Source organism: Calonectris borealis, chromosome 1 (genome assembly GCF_964195595.1).
Source record: "Calonectris borealis chromosome 1, bCalBor7.hap1.2, whole genome shotgun sequence".
Classification (NCBI taxonomy): Eukaryota; Metazoa; Chordata; class Aves; order Procellariiformes; family Procellariidae; genus Calonectris; species Calonectris borealis.
The window spans coordinates 94,587,779-94,611,698 of NC_134312.1; the positions used below are offsets into that span (position 1 = coordinate 94,587,779).

At 42.6% G+C, this 23,920-nt stretch overlaps 2 protein-coding genes across 9 annotated transcripts in view; one reads left to right on the forward strand and one right to left on the reverse strand.

The window, feature by feature from the left end:
* CMSS1 (cms1 ribosomal small subunit homolog) overlaps positions 1 to 23,920 on the reverse strand; it is a 247,938-nt gene that overhangs the window by 28,711 nt on the left and 195,307 nt on the right. The window contains exon 1 of one of the 7 annotated variants that reach the window (XM_075167973.1): positions 2,729 to 3,508. The exons of 5 other annotated variants lie outside the window; for them this stretch is intronic. Coding sequence is in view for 1 of the 2 variants with exons in the window: in XM_075167931.1 (XP_075024032.1) it covers positions 2,725 to 2,821 (97 nt within the window). In the remaining variant the exon portion in view is untranslated. Of the gene's footprint in view, positions 1 to 2,724; positions 3,509 to 23,920 lie in introns of those variants that run through there. One more of the 7 variants, XM_075167931.1, reaches the window with a different exon arrangement.
* FILIP1L (filamin A interacting protein 1 like) overlaps positions 2,746 to 23,920 on the forward strand; it is a 214,444-nt gene continuing 193,269 nt past the window's right edge. Inside the window, exon 1 of one of the 2 annotated variants that reach the window (XM_075167835.1) lies at positions 2,746 to 3,203. The gene's annotated coding sequence lies outside the window, so the exon portion shown is untranslated. The remainder of the gene's footprint in view (positions 3,204 to 23,920) is intronic. The other variant, XM_075167843.1, reaches the window with a different exon arrangement.

Sequence of the window (23,920 nt, forward strand, 5' to 3'; positions counted from 1 at the left end):
CTTGATAGATGCCAGGCATTATACACCCTACAGTCACTTTAGAAACCACTCAAAAGGATGCCAGCAATACTGTGCAACAGTTTATGCTAGTAAGAGAACGCTCTATCCAACTCTGAAAAGCAGAGGAATGGGACAAGCCAGGATGCAGTTGACCACGTTGGAAACTGGCCGAGACATTATGGTTCACATATCTCACTTTGTGAAATGCTCCATGGGATCTTTAAACAACTACAAGTGGCTAGGAATTTGGGATTAATCAAAAGAAAAATCAGTTCACAAATACTAGTTACAGAATGTATGACTGTACGAGGGGGAACCCCAAAAGACTGGCTTGAAATAAGCATCAATCCCAACAGAGGCATCTGAGAGAGGAAACAGCCTGGGCTCTGGAAAAGCCAGACCCAGATCATTCCAGAGGAAATGCTACCAAAGAAGGCCAGGTAGTCAAAAACTGTCTACAAAGAAGCGGAAAGACCGACAAGCATCATCAGAAAAACACAAGTTATGAGCCCAGGAAAAGCTAGGCACAAACTAGGGCACGACTACCTACTACATTTCCCTCTTGGTGGTATGGACAGGCAACTCATGCAAAAGCCATCTTAAAGAAAACCTAAGCGTATACAGCTGTCAAACAAAATACTGTTCCATCTATCTTGACCAACTCATACTCTTAAAGCCTTTTCCCCTCCTTTCAGGAAGTTGACATTACTGGGGTGGGTCAGGCAACGTTTACAGCCCTGTACACACAAACAGCACCGCTCTATAAAAGCCTCCCCAAAGATTAACGCTCCCTCCCAACTAGCGTATTATTTGTATAAGCAAGAAATCACCCCTTCTCCACAATACTCATACAGGAGAAGTGCATGTCACAGTTCCTGGCAAAGTATGACTATTCCTGTGTTTTAGGACCCACCGAGCACTGTGATTCCTTCTTTTTCTAAGAATTACCTACCTATCATGTATGGAAGCTGCTCCAGCTGTTGGCTGCGGAGGGTGAAGAGTACTAACTCATGCTGGGGAGAAGTACATATTCTCTCCCTTATCCTCATCTCCTTCACGCTCTGAATGAGGGGATCTGAGGAGATTTCAATATCTCAGCACTGGAGCGAGGGGCAGAAGTGGCAATGGCACTGCAGAGCTGGAATTGGTAGGGTTGGTCTGGATCACAACAGGGTACCACCTTGAAGCGCAGAGAGCATGATGCTATCGGTGTTTAATAATGTTGGTATCCCGTACATGTAGAATTTCACTACTTACACAGTACTAGTATGTCACTCGACATATATCTATCTGGAGGCAGACTCATTCTTCTTTCAGGTCCTCTCTTCAGAGTCAAACACCAGTATCCTTCATTTGTTATAATATTCACTCCTAACAAACATTTATTCTGGTTAATGGGGAAGAAATAGGTAAATTGGGAGGAAAGAGGAATTCAGATAAATCCATAAAACTACTTAATGGGTGGGCTCTAGCCTAGGCCTGACAATGAGCAAGTTTTGCCCAGGAACATAGTATGGTCCCAGATGTGATGTCCCCCTTAATACTGTAGGAGGTTCATATTTTCTACTGTTCTCCCACTATCTTGGGAAGCAGCTGTGGCTAACAGCTGTAGTTCTTGTTGTGAAGGTAACACACACAGTCTGGCTGACCCTGTGGACTTCAAGCTGATAGATCATGATAAAATTACACAGTGGAACTTGCCAAAAATAGTAGGCTTCAATTAAAAAAATATATAGCACACTTTGCACAAACTTAACAGACCAAATTATTGTTCATAGATACACATTGCTACTTTACTGATATCATTCATGCCTTTTTGGCTCACGCATATTTTGCAGACATACACATCTATAGTATAAGGTTGTCACAGTCCTCATGTTTTCTCAGGTTTTCTCTGAATATTGAAAATTGCATGCATGCATATAATGTAGCATACACTTAGATGTATGTCACCAACAACAAATATATCCCACTGAAGAACAATACTGCAAACAAGCTTTTATCCCAACTCTCATACATGTCTTAACATGGAACGTGAGAGAAGACATTGAGTTGCTCAGATTTCTGCAGCTTTTTTTATTCAGAAGCCTTCATATGACATAGCAGTATCAGGTCCCTGTTTGACAGAGTATCAGGTTGACTCATACCAAAGTTAAACTCTCCTTCAGGTTAAGAACAAAATACCCTGACATGTTGCTACATAGAGTTAGAATGGCAAATTCCCTGGATTATAAAACATCTGTTGAAAAGCAGTTCCCTATCTAAGGCACAAGGGTTATGTTTCTATGCCTCTTATTCTCTTGCTTCCTCCTCTGCACATACCTACACATTTCTCTGCAGTTTGGTCTCTGATATTGCGGGTTCTACTGCCCTTTCAAGCTACCCTAGCATCTCAAATTTATACCTGAAAATACATTTGTGGATTTAACTCACTCTTCCAAAAAGTCTTATCGTAAGAGCAAGTGAAAGGAAGGATAACTTCTTATAGACAGAAGCTTTTAGGGAAATACTACACACTCCGCTGCGTTAAGGTTTTTGAGAGGAGGAAAGGCGACAGGCTTTTCATCTATGTCAGTGCTCTCTATTTAAGACTAGCAATTACAACGCAGTCTCTCATCGGTACAGGTCTTTTGTGAACTGGCATGCGACTCGTTTGTCTAAATGATCAAATAAAGCACATTATGACTCAATCAGTTGCAACTGCCATAAAAATAGAGCTCATACCTACATTCATTTGCTGCAAGCAGATGGTTGATTGCTTTTCTGTCCTTTTACATTGCAGTCCTGTTTCCTTAGATCCTCTCTTTGTAGAGAGTGACATGCTGGGAGGTCAGTTTTCTGACAAGGTCATCTGCCTTCAGAGTATGAAGAGAACTGCGGAAAGTGGGTTGGGCTATATTTAGAGTTTGGTCCAGCTCCGTGCCAAGGTCCCCCCGCTGTCTCTCTCTTTGCAGCACCGTCTCAGGTCTATTCTTGCAGATCCTCAGCCCACAGCACACACGAGGAGAGGAAAGTCGCTCTGAGCTACTACTGGATCGAGGTTTTTGCAATTCGCTAAAAACAAGTGGATCAGGAGCTCAGATGAGGACTCCTTAAATCCCTCACTCTTCTGGTATTTATTTTTCTTTATTCAAGTGGATTTTCCAAGTGAATAAGGACAGGAAACTAACCGGGATACAGAAAAAAGAGTCTCCTGAGCTAAGGTAAGCTTGCTTCGTTTTTGTATTGTCATCATAATTAGAGAGCAATTGATGATGACTTGCATCAGATATGCTTTTTCTGCTAGACCACTTCTGCATGTCAGCATTAAGGGTTTTTTTGGATAATGAAATTCTCAATTTCAAAACATCAATTTTCATTATCACTGTCTAAAGGAAATGGGAAAATAACAGGATATCAGCATGTGCAATAGAATATACCTTATCTGATTTTACCTGTTTAAATTAATGTAAAAATGACACAGCCATGCCAATAGACTGTATCATTCTGAAAGTAAAACAGATGTGTGACTATATGCATGATGATTACATATATATAGGCGTGAATTTAGATGTGCTGAGTGATGTTTTATCCACATTATTTTGTACAATTTGAGAAAGTATGGCTTCAGGTTTGCCATATAGGGCTTGCTGCAAATAGCAGAGATACAAAAAAAAAAAAAAAAAATTAATAGATGAACACATGCTCAAATCCCTTTACAGTTCCAAAGAAGTTGCTTGGCTTCAATCAGAGTACAGGCAGGATTAAAGATCATATTGAATTTGGTCTCCTTTCCACTGTATGCTTTACACTGGTCCTGCATTGCTTCTCCTTTTAAAAACACATATGGCTGAACAGTTTTCCTCAGCACCATTTTAAACTGTTGTGATTCTTAAGGGAAAAAAACCTGGACAGAGTACAGCATCGCATGCCTCTCTGTAAGGAGATCCTAACACACTTCAGGTCACATGGACATCATGATACTGTGGTGTGGACTCCAACATGAGGAGATTGTTATCAAGTAAAGACACTCTGGAGCCATGGATTTAGCACTGGCACACACACACACTCTCTAATGCAACATGACCGTAGCAAACACACAGGAATGGTAACCTGAAGAAATAGGGTAGAAAGGTCCACTTGACCCAAAGGTCCAAACACCGATGCGACAGCACCAAAAAGTTCTTCATAACATAAACACTATGTAAAAGTCTTAGCAGAAACATCTGAAGAAAGGCAGATGGGTTCTGGATTAACAGTAAGCAAAGGGCAAGAGAGGTCACTAAGTCACTGGGAGTTCATCTAAGCCATGACGACTGGGTGAATTCCTGCACTTATTTCAGGTCGTCTTTTCTTAATATACCTGGTGGTTAAACAATGCCAATGCATCAGACTGAAAAAGTAAAAGATTACCAGGTGGCAAAAGTCTTACCTGCTGAAGAAACTTCTGATTTTGGTTACTCTCAACTCTGTATAAGAACATCTCATCGTTCTTTGCTGCTGATTTTTATTTAGTAATTTATACTTGGAGTCTTGAGTGTTAAGTTTATATGGAGGATGTAATAAACACCATCCATTTCACACAAAATACCTTCCTAGCAGTCCTAAGACTCTTTAACAAATTATAATTAGTGTAGCATGCCGTGGAGCTAACTCAGGCTGTGTGGCGTGTGATAATTCAGATTCATCCAGAAGGTTTACCTTGCAAGAACTCGAAGAATAGGCTGTTATGGGAGGGTTACTGAAGTACTGCAAATGCATTCATCAAGTTCATCAGCAAGTAAAAGGCTTCACAGTATAAAAGCAACTAGTGCAGCCTAAGATTGGTAACAACCTTTTATAAACAGTTGTTATACACTGATAGAAAAGAACACAAATACATCTTTATAAATTTTTAAATGTTCAGCTTTTGCCTAAAGGTATTGCTTAATGAATCAGCTTAGTTTTTGTGACACTTTGTGGCACCTATTCTCCATTTGTGTGTGGGACAACGTTATTTCCCCATCAATGTTAAAGACATCAGGGGTGTAGGGGGTGGCTTAAAAAAAAAAAGCAGTACAAATGTGACTGTAGCTTACAAACTCAGCATTCACAAAGACCCCCCTGAGAGAGGGGCGAGAGCGCTGCTGTGTCCCAGTGGCAGCCAGGGTCTGGCTTGTTTTGAAGGTAGGGCCATCACACCTTCCCCATAGGAGTCGAGCCTAAAAGGTCTCTGTCAGCCAAACTGGTGAGAGGTTTGTTGGCATAGGGATGAGAGGATGACAGCAATGGAAAAAGGCAGCATCACTTCCATGATAAATATAAGCATGGCATTACTGGAAGAAGTTAGAAAGAAGCACATCTGAGTGAACAGGTCTCATGTCCTAACGTAGACAAACCTCAATTTGCTTCTAACCTCTTTCCGGCTGGGGCCGATCCTGCTTGGTAGGATCCTCCTCTCCATTATAAAATTCCAGTACCAGAATGAGCTGGCTTCATCTTGCTAAGGTGTGACCTCCAAAGGGCATGATGTGCCTATCCTAGTGGAGACCACCATGGAAGGGAAAAAATTTTAAAAAAAGGAAATGAAAAATACAAAGGAGGAAAAGATCTTTTCTTCCTCCTCTAGTGCAGGAAAGAAAGACTGAAACCCTTCACTTCTATTAGGCGGGCTTAGATGGGGCTGAAATCCACTTTCCTCACTGGGGGTGGGAGGGCATGGCTGTATGTGTTGACTGACACGTCCAAGGTTGTGTAGGAGGAAGAGGAGACTTGGCTGATGATATATGCTGCCAGTTGGCCAGGCAAAGCTCCAAGGGGACATTCACAAACTCCTGGCTTTGGCACTGTCACCCTCAGCTGACAGGTGTAAGCAGGGCCAGAGCCAGATGGCTAAATCCAAACAGCGCCAGGGGGATGAGTAAGTCCCACCAGCAGTCAGATCCCTACTACTGCTTGCTGTATTTATGCTCTTGCTTGGAGGCTTTCTCCTGGTGCAACCACACAACAAATGATGCTGGGATTTTCCTCCCCCCCTGCCAAACTGAACTGATAGAAACAAGCTGGGGTTTTGAGGGGAGTCAAAGCATAACTCAACTCATCCTGAAACAAGTACCTTTAGCAAGAGGCCCTGCCAGATGCTACAGAATCATTGGCACATGGCTCTATAGTCAGGCAGCAGGACCCAGGACTCGCCTCCACCCACCACCACCATTGCATAGCTGGTGCTGCAGCCAACGTCCAGACAGGGACACCCAAAAGGGGATGGAAGAGTGTGAGAAGGGTAAAGGTGGCACCTAGAGAGTCAGTCCGAGAGTCCTTGGGTACAGTTCTCTGTGTGTATGCCTGAATGAGGAGGGAACACAATATTTGGTATGAAAACAAGTTGCTACAGCTGCTGAAGCAGCTCTACCTCAACACCTGCATAGAAATTCTCTTTCAAAACTTTTCGTGACTATCGCCATGACTCCTGAATATACCTTCCAGGAAGGGATGTGCCAATACATGCTGTATAGGAAAGAGAGATACTTATAGGCACAGAAAAATCACAAAGCTGTAGTTAAGCAAACAGTTAATTAAACAATTGTAGTCATTCTGCTGAAGAATATTTTCCCCTGAGACTTACTGGTAACAGGGAAGGGAAAGGAAAATCAAAATTCATACTTGCAACAAGCCACATAGCCCCAAGCTTTGTCTGACCTGCTTTCACAAATCCATCTCCCAAAAATAGGAGGGAAAAAACCAACAGAAGTTTTCCCGTAGGGTCTCCTGCTGCATTTTGCTCTCTGTGTACCAGAGGTGTAGTGATACCTTGCTGCAGAAAACAGTCTGCTCTGAGGTGAGGAATAGCCTCAGCAGTCTGCATTTTCTTTCAGCCCAATCAGCGTTGGGATTAATGGAAAGATCTCCACACTGCTTTTCATATTTTGTATTAGAAAATATTACTTTTAACCATGGCAAATTCACTCTTGCCTACCCAAAGCACAATAAAGCTTCATGCTCACATCTAAGCAGAATAAGGCACAGGAAAAAAATCCACTTGAAGATCTAGGTACTCTACAGGCCTTCAGTACCACACTGCTTTGCAGCTGCAATTGCCAGCTCCAAACAGGTGAAACTACAGGCAGACCATTATCTGCTATATTTGGTGCTCTACTTCTTGCCCAGACATCTTTGTGGTTTCACTCAGTATAGTTTTATGGGTCTCAGCCCTTACTTCAGTGATTATTCAGGATTAGTACACAACCCATGCATGTGAGGTAAGGTCTGCTGTGCACAGCCTCCGCATAAAAACAGGAACCTGGGGTCTTCTCAGTGCAGGGGAAGGGGAGGCAGAAGGAGCAGCCCCACCCGACCTCAGACATTGACCACCAGTGCAACTGAGGACATAGCGGATGCAGCCTGCTTTCCCCCGGTCACATCTGCATCTCTCTCTTGCAGTCATACAAATGCACATACATACGTACACAGTTGCATACTGACAAATGACAAAGTTGCAGGGTGTGGAGACCCACTCTCTACTCATTAACAGAAAAACATAGTATTTCAGGCTAAGATGAAGCATCTCCTTTGAAAAATGCATTTATTTTATATGGGCTTTCAGTTTGGCTAGATGAAATGGAGAGCAACTATGACAGCTTTGCCTAAAAATGATGATGAGAATGAAATTAAACAACTGCAAGTAAGTTTACCTGGAATGTTATAAAACAGTGTGCAGGGATATGAGACAGCATGTACATACCCAGAGCAGCGGTGGTTATCTATACTTGAAAATATGCTTTCAAAAGTATTTAAAAATTGAGGACATACAGCTGGCCACCTGCGCGGATTGTTTTCTCATTTTCATAGAGCTGTTCCCAACTCCAAGCTTAGTGACAGCTACAGAAGTAAGCTGAAAACAGAGCGCTCCAGCGGGGCACACGTTTCTTACGGCAGTAATGGAGGTACACAGCATGCTCAGAGAAAGACCTTTGCTCTCTCAGGGGAGCTCAGCAGGAGCTGGGAGCCTGGGAAAGCACCAGCACAGCAATAGCTGTGCTTTACTGAAGCAGTTTCTCTATGAATGGTGTACACACGGCTTTCTGCTGCTCTGTGACATCTGCCAGGGAAAAGGATTATATGCAAGGCTAGATTGTATCAGTCCATTTCATTTGAAGATGAAGGTGGTTAACTTTAAAACAATTCCCAGTGAAAATCCCACCTATACAATGTGGCATCGTCATGCAGGGAGAAATAATTGAAACTGGGATTATACAAAACTTGAACACAAATTTCTTATCTTCCATTACATAAGCCTAAATTCTTTCAATCGCAGCAAATTCAGAGTGATCACTACTGGGGCTAAAACGCCACAGAAAGTAATCCAACAAAACTGAATTCTTTTGTCTCAAACATCAGAGTGTGAAAGTGCATATGCACAGCTGCAAGACTGTAAATTACAATTTTACATAAAATGAAACTTGGACTAAACATAGTCCTGTTAAAATAAATCCTTGGAGGTGAACTTTTCCATTTCTCACTCATAATCAGCTTTTTAGTATATCAATCTGTTCCTCAGGCATTCACTTGAACAGAAGAACAGTGTCCAACCTCTAGCATGCAAATAACATTAAAAAAAAAAATCAGTATTTACAACATGGTTGTATTTAGTACAGTACTCGTGCAGTTTTCTTAACCATCAATAATATTGCAGAAGAATACAAGACCAAAGGATGAAAAGAATGTAAAATAATCCCCAAATGAATGATAAATGTTTTAGATACTCTCCCTAATGAGACAATTTAAAAATCATGTGCAAAATATAGTGAAAAATAGGCATTTTACATCAAGTCTTGTCTGTCTCAAGTCAAATAGAAAATGAGTGGCAGCCATTCGTCCTGTTACTATGTTTTATTCTACTAACATAATGATTAGAGATGTCATCCAAAACAACCTGATGTGCACTATCGTATGTCCACTCACACAACACCTGCCTAAAAGAGTGGGAAGACAAGGAAATCCCACCTGGGAAGAAAGTGGGGTGGTACAGGACGAGCTTGTCAGCATACGAGAAAAAGGAAGGGCTGAGATGATGCATCAGGACTCGAGTGCTCGAGCACAGGCTGTTGCTGTGCAGTTTGTCTCACGCAGCCAAGCCAATGGGCCGCACGTTCCCCCCTGTACGTTCACCCACTGACCAGCACCGGCCCACTTAGAAGGCGAGACAGCTCAGGTTGCGATGGAGTTTCTCGATATAGATAAAGTAGACACCAAGAGATTGAAACTATATGACCTCTCAACTCTTTTGCAACAGGAAACCTGAGACTCTTGAAGGGGGAAAAACAGAGCGTTTGCTCCCCCTCACACCAACTTTCATCCGACCTCCAGCTGTCTGAGGTGGACAACGCGTAGTCTAATTATAGGTTTCTTGAGTCTTCCTAGAGTTGTCCCCTTACGTGCGCAAAGAATCTCACGAATCTCTTTCAGAGCACTGATCGTCCTGCATTTTAGACTCTTCTTCTGCCCTATCACAAATGTGCAAGGCAGGTTCCCCATCAAGTTTGCTCCTCACCAGCGAAACAAAAGGAAGAAACGCCAGGTTTCATCAAGCAATGCAGGGTATGAGTGACCACTGGAGAAGGCACCGCTACCTTCTTCTCTACTGTCCTTTCCTGTGACATGTCGCTTAAAAAGAGCTGTTAACATTTAAGACATTTTTATTATTAAAAGTGCAAAGCTACGGTATGTACTGAGCAGTTTCATACTTTACAATTGTTGAGGATGTACCACATATATGAGGTGATATGCTGCGTTTTCTTTGCACTTTGTGTACATATCCACTACACGTGGTCAGAGGAGGGAATTCTAGAGGATTTATTTGGATGGAAGTCAGGTGCATGTATGTGCCTTGTTATATTAAAGAGCTTGGCAGTACACATTTCTACATCTGATAGAGACTGCTTAGCCTTTAGCAAATCAGTAGCACTTCTTCCATCTCACTTTGTCTTACTGCAAAAAACAAGATGCAGAAATATCCCTTAATGGGGTGTTTCGGAGCCTAAATAACATATGTAAAGTGCTATAGGATTCTTGAAGAAAGTGCTATAGTAGAATAAAATAATAGTAGTTTATTATGTCCAGACAGAAAGGACATGAAGTCCTGTTCTTTAACCCTTGAAAAAGCACCAGCGTTTTTAAAAATATTTTCGAGAATCCAAACCAGTTGCATTCAGAACATTAAGATGAAAAACAAACTTGAGGCTCACTGTGTCAGAGAGACACAGCTCAGTGGGATCCCTTTTAATTTGGAGTTACAATTCTCCAGTCTCAGTATCGACAGCCACAATCAAAGGCTTCTTTGTCATGTCTTTGCTATTCAGCAGCTTCTGGGCGAGTATCCTGACATGAAACAAGAGAATGATAAGGGTTAGCCCTATCCGAAGGGTTTCACTACCACATCCAGCTCAAGGACAAACTGATGACAGACTATGTAAAGCTGGGGTCAGAATATATACGATATGGGAGAGACAGCAGCAGTGCTTTATCTAGGCCCTGAAGTCTCAACTCTGGAGACAGCCTTGTAAGGCAGATGTCTTCTGGTATCCCGTACACACTGTGAATTCTTCATCCGAGACCCTGTTGGGAAACGTAGTCTCCTCCCACTTGATTTACTGCAGACTCGCTGATAAGGAAACCCCACTGTAGCAGAACACTACCCGCAGCACAACAGGGACGAGATAGGCAGCACATCTGCGGAGGGGAAATCGGCATCTTAGCCAAAGTTACAGAAAACAGCAATTGTAAAATAATCCAAGTCTTACAATATGGGAAACAGCATAGCCCTCAAATCAGAGACACTTTGTCTCTCACTGTTTGTCTTTGGCAGCAGAAAGAATGGCCATATACAATTAATACTATCAAACAGAGCCTGGCATAGCAATAAAAAAAATAAATCCCATGTCATGGTAATTTTATCCTTTTTGTTTTGTTTTTGTTTTTTTTTTTTTTAAACTGAACTAATTACTTAGCTCAGCAATGGTCGGGACTGAAAGGCTGCACTAGGACTGTAATGAAGGTAAAACTCTGGGGAACAATTTTGATTATAGTGGAGGTTTCAGCTGACTACATTTTAATTAATTGGAGTAGTACAGCACTCTGAATTCCCAGGTATCCCATTTCAACCTGCGGACTAACATGACTTGGTTTAGGGCATATTTTAACATTGTTCTAATAAATTCTTCAGCAGCTCTTTTAAGTCTCAGAGGTAATCTAATTTCTTTTTAATTTTTATTATGGAGGCTTTCAATAAGCATTTCAACTATAAATCACTAAAATGATGTGGCTGCGGAATGCCAAAAATAGACTCAGAAACCAAATACCTCTTCAATACGTCTATTAATTAAAAGCACAGCGAATTTTCTAATTACAAAACAAAAGGTTTTTCATACCGATAAAGCATTTTGATTTAAAATAGGTCTCTATTATAATAAGGACAACCCACAGTAGCATTCGGTTAAAAAGCTCAGCAGTGAGCCAGCATAATATTAGATATCATCCGCTATAGGATAAACACATAACTTGTCAATGACAAGAGAAAAGCAGGATGTTCAGGGTTCAACACATGGTGCAGTGTCTACATTATCTGTATAATCCAGGCTTAAGTGAGCCATGCTCAAGGACTGACAAAACATGCGTAGTCTGAGAAATATGTAGCAAACAAAGAACCAGACCCCAAAATAAGCAAGTTTTCAGCTAATACATTGTAAGACCCAGCAGAGATGGTGTAATTTATATCTTTAAATTCACAAAGCACATAAATTTTCCTTCGCATTCTTCTCTGCATCCTGAATTCACCAGTGTTTTGCTACTGTATGGCAACGAGAATGTTAAACTGCCCAGCACTCTCCCAGTTTCTATTGAGACGCTGCAGTCCCCAAAATCAGTTAAATGTGACCTGCAGGAGTGGCTGTACACTGCCTCTATCCAGCAGCAGTAGCAGATACCGAATCTTCCTCCAAGAGGGATGTAAAAAGCAGAAAAAGATCCAGGGGATCTTACGAAAGGACCAGGGGAAAAACTTGAAGACAGCCATCAAGCAGAGAGGGCTAAACCCAAGAGAAGGGCAGAGCACATCGCGGAAGCTCGTGGCAGTGGTGGCAGGAAAGGGGATGAGGACAACAGACGTGGAGCTCTAGCTCTGAGCCAGTACACTTCTCCATGTCGATCATGACAAAAATGCTTCGTTTTCTACAAAACCCAACCCTCTCCCCTTCTCTATGGGGTGAGCTGCTCTGTGTCTGGGAGGTCATGGAGCTCCTCCTTGGTCCCTGCGTAGGGGCACGGCAGAGGGGGTGACTCCTGCTGTCTCAAGGCACTGTCTGTCATATAGTTGTAGAAACATACTTGCTCCTAGCAGCACCCACCCCTACTAAGGGGTACCGAGCCCCTCACTGCTACACCACTAGGCCAAATGCAGCCCACCTCTGCCAGCTGTCCACTTTCGTTACCTAAATCTTTTCAGAAAATAGGCACCATAGTTATGACTTTTCCGCTACATAAGAAAAAGCTGAGGGCGAGAAAGAGTAAGTAACTTCACATGGTCCCTTCTCCCAGTGTATCCATACAGCTGCCAAAACCCAACCCAAAATAAAATAAAATAACAATTAGATTAGTTTTCCAGGGTGAAACTATTCTGTGTAGGATAAAAAAGGGTAGTTCACTTCTGTGCAGAAGCAATGAAGCAAACATGTTATTTAAGAGAATGATAATGGATTTCCTTTGACAATGGGAAAGGTACAGACCTAAGCTCACATCTCTGGCAAGGCATCTAGTTGAGCAATCACTACTTTCCTTTAGTTTGTGCTAACCTAACAGTACTACATATATTCTGTTTTACAGTTGTCGTTACCACAAATATTACAGGAATAATTTACTACAATAAAAAATCACAGAATTGGGTAAAGGCAACGACACTCTCAGGATGATGTAAAATTATTCCAGGCTGGAAACCAGTCGTTCATGCCTAGCAGTAATTGTGAAACCAACACTTAGAGAGTTTGGACTGAAAACCTCAAAAAGGAAAAAGCATCAAATTATTGGCACAAAAACTGACTTTTTGATTTGGAGAGGCAGTTTCTGCACAGATTTGCAAGCCTGAAGCATTTTTTTTAATCCTTTTTTTTTTCACACTGAGCAAGCAATCAAGTACTTAGTTCAGGTTTCAGAAGAGCTCGAGTGATGTATTTAACACCTGCTGGGTACACCACCACTTACACCGTCTTCAAACCAGAAGGAAAGGAACAGCTGCTATTGCTCTCCCTGCCTCAGGTTAAGCACCAGGAGTGGGAGCCCCCCACCAGGAGCGTGCGAAAGCACCAGCACTCACACGCTGCAGCCTCCAGTAATCTAGAATTCCCCTCCCGATTTTCTATTCTTCACTCATGCCTTGTCTTTTTAACTACATCCAAGGGTGAGCAAAGGTAAATAACGCGGTGTGCTTTACCTGGGGCTGACCCTAAAAGCCACTTCAAAACTGCAAGCCTGAGCAGATTCTAGCCAGGATCTCTGAAGGGAGCCCAAAAGAGCTTGAGCCTACAAAGCCTTATCACTCCACGGCTCTGAACAATACTCTGGCTACTAACCAAGCTCCTCTGCAATATCAAGAGCCACTAATGTCCCAGGATTTTTGTACACGGCAGTCACTAAGAAAGTGAAGATAAACTAAAGGAGGGTAGGAAGCTGAAGCGTGCTGCCCTCTGGCCTAGGTGATCTTGACAAAAGTCAGGTTTTCTCAGCTCCCTTTAACCTTAGAGCCCCAGGAAAAATACCCTGGCAGGAGGTCTGCCCTAAAAAAATGTGTTGCAGGTAAACCCATGGTTGTGTTAAAAATCACTCACCTGTAGCTACTAGCCCTGAGTTGCTGAACACAGGGAGGGAGGCAGCATTATTTCTGAAAACAGGGAGGGAGAGCTGCTTCTAGGCAGAGAATTGTTCTGTCTTTACTTTTGCACCAGGAAGAGTACCAGTGCACCGGTACAGTACCAGTACACAGCACCAGTGCTTTATGAACACGTGCAATAGTGACAAAGATGCTCATGACTCCAAACTGTACCCATCATCTATTTAGTGGTGGACTTGGCAGCTGCCCAGAGGAAAAGGACCTGGGGGTGCTGGTTGACAGCTGGCTGAACATGAGCCGGCAGTGTGCTCAGGTGGCCAAGAAGGCCAACGGCATCCTGGCCTGTATCAGAAATAGTGTGGCCAGCAGGAGCAGGGAGGTGATCGTGCCCCTGTACTCGGCACTGGTGAGGCCGCACCTCGAATACTGTGTTCAGTTCTGGGCCCCTCACTACAAGAAGGACATGGAGGTGCTGGAGCGTGTCCAGAGGAGGGCAACGAAGCTGGTGAAGGATCTGGAGCACAAGCCTTATGAGGAGCGGCTGAGGGAACTGGGGTTGTTTAGCCTGGAGAAGAGGAGGCTGAGGGGAGACCTCATCGCGCTCTACAACTACCTGAAAGGAGGTTGTAGCGAGGTGGGTGTTGGTCTCTTCTGCCAAGTAACTAGCGATAGGACGAGAGGAAATGGCCTCAAGTTGCGCCAAGGGAGGTTTAGATTGAACATTAGGAAAAATTTCTTTACTGAAAGAGTGGTCAGGCCTTGGAACAGGCTGCCCAGGGAAGTGGTGGAGTCACCATCCCTGGAGGTATTTAAAAGACGTGTAGATGAGGCCCTTAGGGACATGGTGTAGTGGGCATGGTGGTGTTGGGTTGACGGTTGGACACGATGATCTTAGAGGTCTTTTCCAACCTGTATGATTCTATGATTCTATGATTCTATGATGATCTTAAAGGTCTTTTCCAACCTAAATGATTCTACAATTCTATGATCATGAGAACTTGTGTCCCAAAGAGGAAAGGGACAGATAAAACGCTGCCTTAGTGCAAGTGTTGGTTTTACTGGGTTTTGTTTGGTTTTTTTTTAAGACCAGAGAACCTGCACATCTCCTTCTCCTTAAATTGCTCATGCACGTGTTGGGAGTGGAAACTGTGCATTTGAAACGACCGAATCACAAGCATGCCTACCAAGTAAACCTTGCAGGGATGAGGGAGAAACTACATGCACAAGAGTCTTCAAGCTGCCTACATGTGCAGCAGCTGCCTCCCTCAGGGTCACTGGAAAAATCCATTCAGCCATTCTGATCGCTTTTAAGAGCAAGGAAAATACAGACAAAAATACAGGGCACTGGGGGGCGGAACACACCTCAGGCAAAGCAAGGCATTTTTGGATAGGCTCAGACAGCTTCTGGCCTATTTTAACACCACTTAAGATTGGCAGAAATTTTGTGGAGAAGAATCATTTTTGCCTTCACCATTTGAGGAAGATGAAGATCATGGCTTCATTGCACAGACCAGGCTCAGTAGGACAGTAACACACAGGGTGCAAGAGAGGTAGGTCAAAAGTCTCCAACCTGTGCTCAACACATAAAACATTCAAGAGATCAAACAATTCTCTTTTCAACCTCCAAATTCAAAATGAGAAGCAGAAGTGACTGCAGAGGATCTTCATTCAAAAAACAGCCACTGTTCTGGTTTGTCAGTCGAGACTTCTGTCAGTGTGTACTTCAGGAAGCTCACAGTACCCTTGTATTCTGCTATAGAAGTAGGAAACAAAGTTCCTTCTGCTGTATTACTGTGTTGAATTACGGGGTCATTTTTCAAAGAGAGTTTTGAAGTGTACAGAGCTAGGAGTTGGACATGATCAGAAGTCCATAGATCTGTCTGCTGCTTTCAACACAGTCGACTACAAGGTGCGAGCAACTTGCCTGCAGAACCAAACAGGAGTCGATCTGAATCTGTCTCAGATGGTTCATCTCATTCCTCTCAGGAGGCCCAAAACAGGCAGCTGCTCCTCCTCACTAGGAGTGCTTGCCATGGCATCCCAACAGATTAGGCTCCATTCGCCATGAAGCTATACATTATTAATCTTATCTGAAGCAGACAGTGCTGACGCCCAGCTTCCTCAGTGTCTGGAAGAATACCAGCTGTCTCCAGCTCGGCCCAAGTAAATGGAGAGAACGTGTGCATGTATCAAGAGGAAAAATTTCGTAGAACTTTGCAGGATTCAGAATCCTTCCCCTCTTCTTCTCCCTACGCACTATCACAGCAGCTGCCTGGGACTCATACCCCACTCCATCTCTCTGCATGCCCAGGTACAATAGACTCCTTTTTGTATCTTCTGCTTACAAGACAACTGTGCCACTTCCTCTCAGACATGGACCTGGCCCCAATAGCCCATCCATTTGGGGTTTTTTGGGATGGGTTACTGCAAGACTGTCGTTATCAGACCAACAGAAGGAGATGCCCAGATTATGCAGCCAGTGGAAGATACGGCAGCACACCTCCCAAAGCACAGGAATAGACACTGTAAAGGAAAGTACTGTACTCAACAATTCCTCTTAGAAGTCCTTCATGGGCTTGGTTCTAAGGCTCAACAATCTCTCTGGTCCTTTTTTTTCATCAGCCTTGGAGCACTACAACCAATAGATACCGCATAGTTGCTAGTGTTGTAAATAAAGTTAATTTCTACTGAAAGGCAACCAAGTTGAGGAAGAACTTTTAACATTGAACTTAAGAACTGGTCCATAAGGGGTACTGCATAAAACTTGTATTCATCAGCCCCTCTTAAAAGTGGTCACAATTAACTGGATGGCAAATTACACAAAAACCAGGAAGAAATGGATCTTTACTGACTTACAGACCTTTCAAAGCCTCTAACAATCTCAAAGATGTTTTAATAGTTGTGTAGACATGGCATAGACTGGTGCAATACAAATACATGGCTCAACCGGTAGATTAAGCCCTTACAAACCAAAGAACACTAAGCACTGTAGCTAATTTTGCACCAGAAACTTGTTTCTTGGACCAGTTTTGCATTTCAGGATGCAGTCCAGAAATGACTTGGTTTATGAACATCACATCAAGACACACATATCTTGCATATCCCATCCTCTCAAGAAAAATAGGCATCTCTGCTGTGGCAACATTACATGTGAGGAAGTGCTATTTTTGAATAAAAGCCTTTCACTCTGGGGTAAAACGATTTCCAAACAGTTTTTGATCACCTAAATCAGGGACCAAGACTTTGCTAGCAACTGGGAAAGTGTTCTACAATTTGAAATGTTACAGCCAAGCTGATGAAAGATCATTCAAGCAACCTGAATGGCTCACATGCAGTCATTTTTACTGTAGAAATCGAGACACCATGTCGAGGTCTAATAAAACCACATTATTTGTTATTATGGAAAATACACTAATTCTACTCACTATTTCCCACAGATTTACAGCACTAATAAATCCAAATTTCTGTCATTAATCTCTAGAATTAATGACCGACTACCAGTAAGAGTGCAGTAGGTGGTGATTAAAGCAATAGAAATGCCCTGTAATAGAGATGTTATTGCCTTTGTGTGGGGAGGCACTGTGTGGTAAGTGAATATTAACTTCAAAGATCCAGCTCATTTTACACAGTTGGGCCCTCCAATGAAAGTTGAATTTGGAGCATGTTAGTGTAATAACATGCTCCCAAGATTTTTTTTTTTGTTAAATCGGTATTTATAATGAAACACTATGGCTGAATAGTATTACCCTCACCCACTTACATCATCAAAACAAGATGACATCGTTACTTTTATTTTCTAAAGCTTTTTTTTTTGGCAAAGCAAGTAATCTGTTCTCTCAGGTACTGTTTAGAAAGCAAGATTAGTAGATTAAGCCATTTACCTCCTCAAGTAACGTGCTTTTTACATTGCCAGATTTACCACATAGCTTCAGGCATGGCAAATAAAAACTGTCTTAAACCTGTGATTGCCTCAGAGCTGTTTGACAGGGCTCTTTATGCCTCTTGGAGTAGGCTGATAGTTTTGTAGCATGGAGTCCCAGGCTTAATCTTGAGTATAAAGTACTTGAAAAAATAAAGATTTCCAAGGAGAAGGCTGAAACATATTACACATCCATACTCAAATTCCACAAGGCAAACCTGTTCATCCACAAGACAAATCTATTCATATATATTTACCTGGCAAGAATCTACAAGGGTGTTTGACTAGATCTGAAGAAATCCTGTTTATCATCATAGCAAAGGAATACTAGGAAAGCATGTATATCTCATCAAATTAGCTATAGCTTACAGGCTTCCCCACACTTGTATCTGGGTTTGACCCTTAGAGTCATGTGTGTATTTCTATTAAGATACATTCACTAAGCCTTTATCACAAGGCAATGACAATTAGTTTCCTCCATTACCTGATTTCCAATTAACCAGTGGTCTTAAGATGTCTCACATACTAATGTAGACAGTTGGAGCCAAGATCTGCCTGCTTATACAGGACAGAAAGCAATTTAAATATACGTTAAGAGAGAGAGTTTGATTTTAATTATATTAGACACAGCATTTGTCCAAGCAAAAGCCCAAGGGGAGTACATTAAAAAACAAAACAAAATAACCCCCCCAAAACTTGGCTGTTGAAAGAAAATTATGGTCACATCTCTCATGTTAGAAATGTTGATAAAAGAGTTCAGAGTTGCTGCCAAGGTTATTGTCATCCTGAATATGTATTGGCTGTTCAGACACTGGTCACAAGATTTAAAGAATAAAACAACATTTAGTTTTGTATAAATCTGTTACTTCATGTAAAATTAAACAAGTTGCTTGCTTTTTTGTTGTTTTGTTAAAACCAACCACCATTCAGCATGTGTTTAGAAGAATACACATCTTTCAGGAGTCTTTTAATCAATCATAGCAATTTGTAAACCCATTTCAAAAATAAATATTTAGAGGTCATGTAAGCAATGAACTCAAAGTATGGCTTAGATCCAGGCATTGTGTAGACTGAATGATGTGATCCTCCAGACATTTTTCTGCCCATGTGGTGCCATCAAAGAATTTTGGGGTTTTTTTTAAACAACGTGACAAAAATTAAGGAAGGAAAGAAAGACACATATGAGGAACCGAGAACTGTGAAATGAGACAGGGGTAATGCAAGAGGGGTAATATCCCACCACTCAAACAAGAGCCAGCAGAAGGGAAGGAACGAGATAAGAAGAAAGGTCAGAGCAGCAATGGCGGCCAGGTCTTTTCTTGGAAAGAGTGTAAGAACAAAATTAAAACAAAAAACAACCCTCATACTTCTCCTCAGACATCAGCTACTCTCTGCACTCTTCTTCTCACTAGTTTGGATAAGATTTTTACTAGACAACCTTTTTTAATTGCCTACTTGGACTCTGAGGTGCTTGAGGAAAGCACTGAGGGCTCAGCTGTCACCCCAGCATTAAGTGTGGTTGGCAAAATACTCTGCTCCACTAATTATGTTTCCTTGATCAAAGAACTTCCTGGGGGTCAAGGAAAAAAGGAAGGAGAAACAACACCTCGCTGTCGAGAAATTATCTCCCATTGAGGACAACTCACTAGAAAAGTGCTGCCTCTGCTTCAGTTCAGCAAGAGCACAAGAGACTGAGATACCTTCTTCTGATTTTGACAGCCATGCAAAAGACCTTCTTCCTCGGCCTCGCCACCAACCATGTCAGGTCTCTGTAGCAATTTGCAGCAACATACTTCATTGGGCTACTCTGCTAAATTAGTTGCAGATGCTTCTGTAATAAATCTTTCCTTAGTCGTGTGCTTCAGAAAAAATGAACTGGAAAAGTCTGCTTCATAGGCTCCGTATCAGCCACAAAAGACTGCATGAAATCGTGAAGTCAAGCCCAAAGGCCCCCGGAGAATTCTGGAGCACCACTGTCACATCCCAATTTTCCAATTTCATCCACTCAGCTGAAAGGATGTTTAAAACCAACATTTCTGGGGACAAAGAAAATCTCATTTCATTCTTCTCTCATTATTGAAGTGTGGCTGAAACCTTCTATTCTCAGAACAACCAAAAATAAACAAAAGCTGGTACATGTAGGGAAATTTTAGCCGCAGAAGTGGAATTTCTCACAAGAACTTTTGAGCAGCTGAAGATGTGGGAAGGGACACTATTACTTGCTCTCAGCTAGAGCAGTTGCTAACATGATTATAGGACCCCCTTTAAAGTCCATTTGCACAAAAGGAGGTGAGTCTGTCAGTAAATAGCAGAGTAATTTATCACCACACCCATAAACCTCTGTCCTAGAACCGCCATACACCTGAATATCGTCCATGAAAGCAGACCCCATGCTCAAGGTGAATGCCATCTATGGCCCTCCTGTAAACTCGAGCTCTGTTTCAGAGCCTGAGATGCTGTTTCCTAACAGCATGACACGGGCCATCGTGCTGGAAGTCAGGCTTTTTCTGGGAAATGCCATTGCACTTCCGCTCCTGACTCTTCTTCTCCTTTCTCAGGTTTACCTCTATAGCTGAAAAGCTTGTTTGGTGCTCCAACTAATCTATGCCGTGAGTTAAAACGTTAAACATTAAACCCCTAGTACTTCATTTTGGGTTTAAGGCTGAGATTGAGAATCTCATAGAAACCAGGATGCTTAAGCTACAGCTTAAAACTACAAATTACAGCCCTTTTCCCAGCACCTTCTGTATTTATAATGAAAAAAATACTACAAAGTTTATCAGAAAAAACTTCTATACAAGTAGAGTGAGATTTCAGAGGACAGCCATAATCTCTAATGCAAACAGGTACGCCAGAGCACAGAACAGTAAGATGATTTTCCTCAAATCACACACCAAGTTAACGGCAAAGCTAGTAACAGTATGCAAATCTCACTGACATGGTAAAACATCAATAAGCCCATGTGTGGCTTTTCTGCTTATTTATTGCACATGTCTCTACATCTACTTATTTTTCACATGCTGATTATGCAAGACTGAACTATGCTTTTCCCACACTTGGGAAGTGTTACATATAACTGCTCATTATTTTCACTGAGTGAATTACCACCAGAATGGGAATCATACCTTTGAATAGCCTTAGTTCAATTAAAATCCCAAGCCTTTATTCTTGCAGTTACCATATTTCTCTTACAGTTACTAGAAATATTACCACATTTCTCTTATTTCTGAAAACTCCTTGTGGTTAAATAGGACAAATCCCTCCCCACCTTACTACTTGTAAGATAGCCTCTCCAAGTGCCCACTGAGTTGAACCCCACAAGGGTAAGTTTGAGTGACAAGTTAGACTCACAAAAAAAGAAAGCCATCCCCTATAGTGTTAGTGGCATGCAGGCAGGGAAGCTCAAACAGGCAGGGAAAGAGAAACTGCTGTACTCCTCCTACTCCCTGCTTTGCTCGTGCAAGATCCCTGTTTCTCGGGACACTGTCAGCGACTCCTTGTCCCACACAGAGCCCACAATGTGGTTCCCACTGCCCATCCCCTTTCCTTTGCTTCTTAGGGAAAACGGGGCTTATGTATGACCGCAGTATCTGTGTGAATATTTCTACGTCTGTGTGCTGATCCCAGAGTTTTTGTCTCGGCCCACAGTCATTACACCAAGGTTTGACAAAGGGCAGGAGAAAGCAAATTCTTGCAAGTTCTTACAAGTTTTGTGAAAACAGACAGGGAGGCGATTCTATAATTATCCTTGTGGAAGGAGAGGCTGGCATGCGCGATCCCAGAGAGAGAGGAGAATCCCAGCAAATTCCTCAACCATGGGAAAAGTTTCAGCTGAGACTCACAGTCAACCACTGGACACAAATTTATAGGAAAGTAGGCATGTTCAACCCCAGTGCTCAGAAAACTACTCGTCTGGCTAGGCAGGCACTTTCAAACATAGTCATTTGAATGATTTATTCCATTCTTTCTTCTAAGAAATCTTACCCAGCACTGGAACAGGAGGGAGCAAACTGGTGGGTGACACACACATTTGCTAGCACAGAAAGGATCTTTATAAAAGCAGATTTTGTATTTTCCCAATTAAGAAGGAAAAAAGCCAGTGACAGGGTGTGGCAAGGGATCCTGTTTGTTTCTAAGTCTGTATTTTCAAACTTTATATGCACATACTTTCAAATACAGAGAAGCATCTATTCTGAAATAAGTGCCGGGGTAGCGTCAACATCCATGTTTTGGGATAGGTGAGTTTATTTTCTCAAGGTCTGTATATGAGAGCAGAGATATCTATTATGAGTATCTTGATCACACATCCCCACCCAGCACTGGCCGCAGCTGCTTAAGTAAGGGGGGAAAGGGGAAGACTGACCCCATTATCACCCCTATTCAAGTCCTGCGCTTTAGTTGCCTGTGCCCAGTTCAGCCCCAACAAACCAACCTGGCAATGACCCTTACTCATGCTGTTTACCACTAACCTTGCTCATGACGATCCATGGCAGTCACAGAGCAAATGCAAGCCACCCACCTGGCAGATTTGCAGGCACTTGTGGGAAGCAGCCAGTGACCTTTTGAGCCAGCAAAAACTACAGCAGGAAGACAGTGCTTGAACAAACCTTATCATGCGACAGAAAACTTCCCCACTGGCGTAGTAATGCAAGGGGAGAGACCATTTTCCACCATCAGTTTACTATACGAGGATGTAGCCTCAGTACAAAAGGAGGCATGAACTTCCAGGCTAAAACAGTTGTGACAGACCACAGCATGCAAGCTCTTCCATCCCTCAAGGAGTTCAGACCTGGCAGGCACATATCACATTGCCTGCCACACCAGTACTCCTCTGAAAACCAGGTTTTTAACAACATAGACAGCCCTTGGGATACAGGCAGCACACTACAGAGGACAGGAGACTCAGACAGATGGCTGCACTGTCCAGAGGGTCTCACCGGCTAGTGAGAACTGAGCTTTGCCACACTTTCTCTTGAACCTTCACCCTCTCAGAAACTGAACAGACAATATGGCAGGAGAGCTGTGTACTCCCTACAACTCTGTCCACCTACCTCACCTGCATCATGTCTTAGTACCTAGCACCGCCACGCTCTCTCCACCCCACAGACAGCTTCCTTTCTTCCCCCCTGCAAAACTCTAAATGCTATTTTTCAAAACTAGAAATTACCAACATTGATATAATTCTTACATCATTCTTTTTTTTTTATTTTAAAAAAGCTCTTTCTGTTTCCACTAAGTATATCTCTACTCTAACCCTCCATGACTCAATATCTATCTATAAATACTTCAATGGGATTTATTCAATTTATTTTCTAGTTTCCCAGGTGATGACATGACAGACCTTCAACCTGGTCTTGCGCAATCAGCATAGGAGAGGTCACTGCATTGGCAATAACAAAGTATTTGAGAGCCAGCAACAGGGAGAGGGAGTTCAGATACTTGATGATAATACACTAACACAAATGCGTACTTCCCTCCTCAAAGACTCCAGCAGAAGAAAAACCTTTAGGAGCAGATTCTTCACACCATAATCACCCACAATGTTTTGATTTGGTTACCTAAGCACAGTCTAAATTGATTGAATTAATCTGCGGCTAACCTGCAACAAGGACAAAGATCTGGTGTCTGAAGTCTAAAGAAAGGACCAAATTACAACAGTTCCTACACCTCTGTGAAACTTGTAATAGACAATCAGGCAAAGACCTCAGTTTAATCTTTTTGCCCTGGTTTTCACTTGCTGTACACTCCCAAGTTGGTAGCCACTGTCATTTTAGGAATTTGGGATGAACATGCATCTCCTGTTGTGCCAGGCCTTGGGCGTGCCTGCTGCCCCCAAAACAGGCACTGGGCACCTCTTCCACAGCACGTAATGGGCAAACTGTTCCAGTGAAGCTCTTCAGCCAGGGCTGGGTCACGGTACTGGCAGTGAGTGTGGGCTACCGGGGACTCCCAAGCAAGCCAGATCCCTGATGTAAGAAGAAGTGGGCCAGAAAGACACCCGTGTGAGGCAAGAGGATGGGAGAATGCTTCTTCCCAGTAATACCAAGAATTTGAAAAGGCTGGAGTTTGGCATAGAGAAATGCATGGACTGCCACGTTTTTTTCCTAAAAAATTCTCCTCCATTCATTCACATTGCTATGCAAGGGTGCGACTCCCAAGTGGGAAGC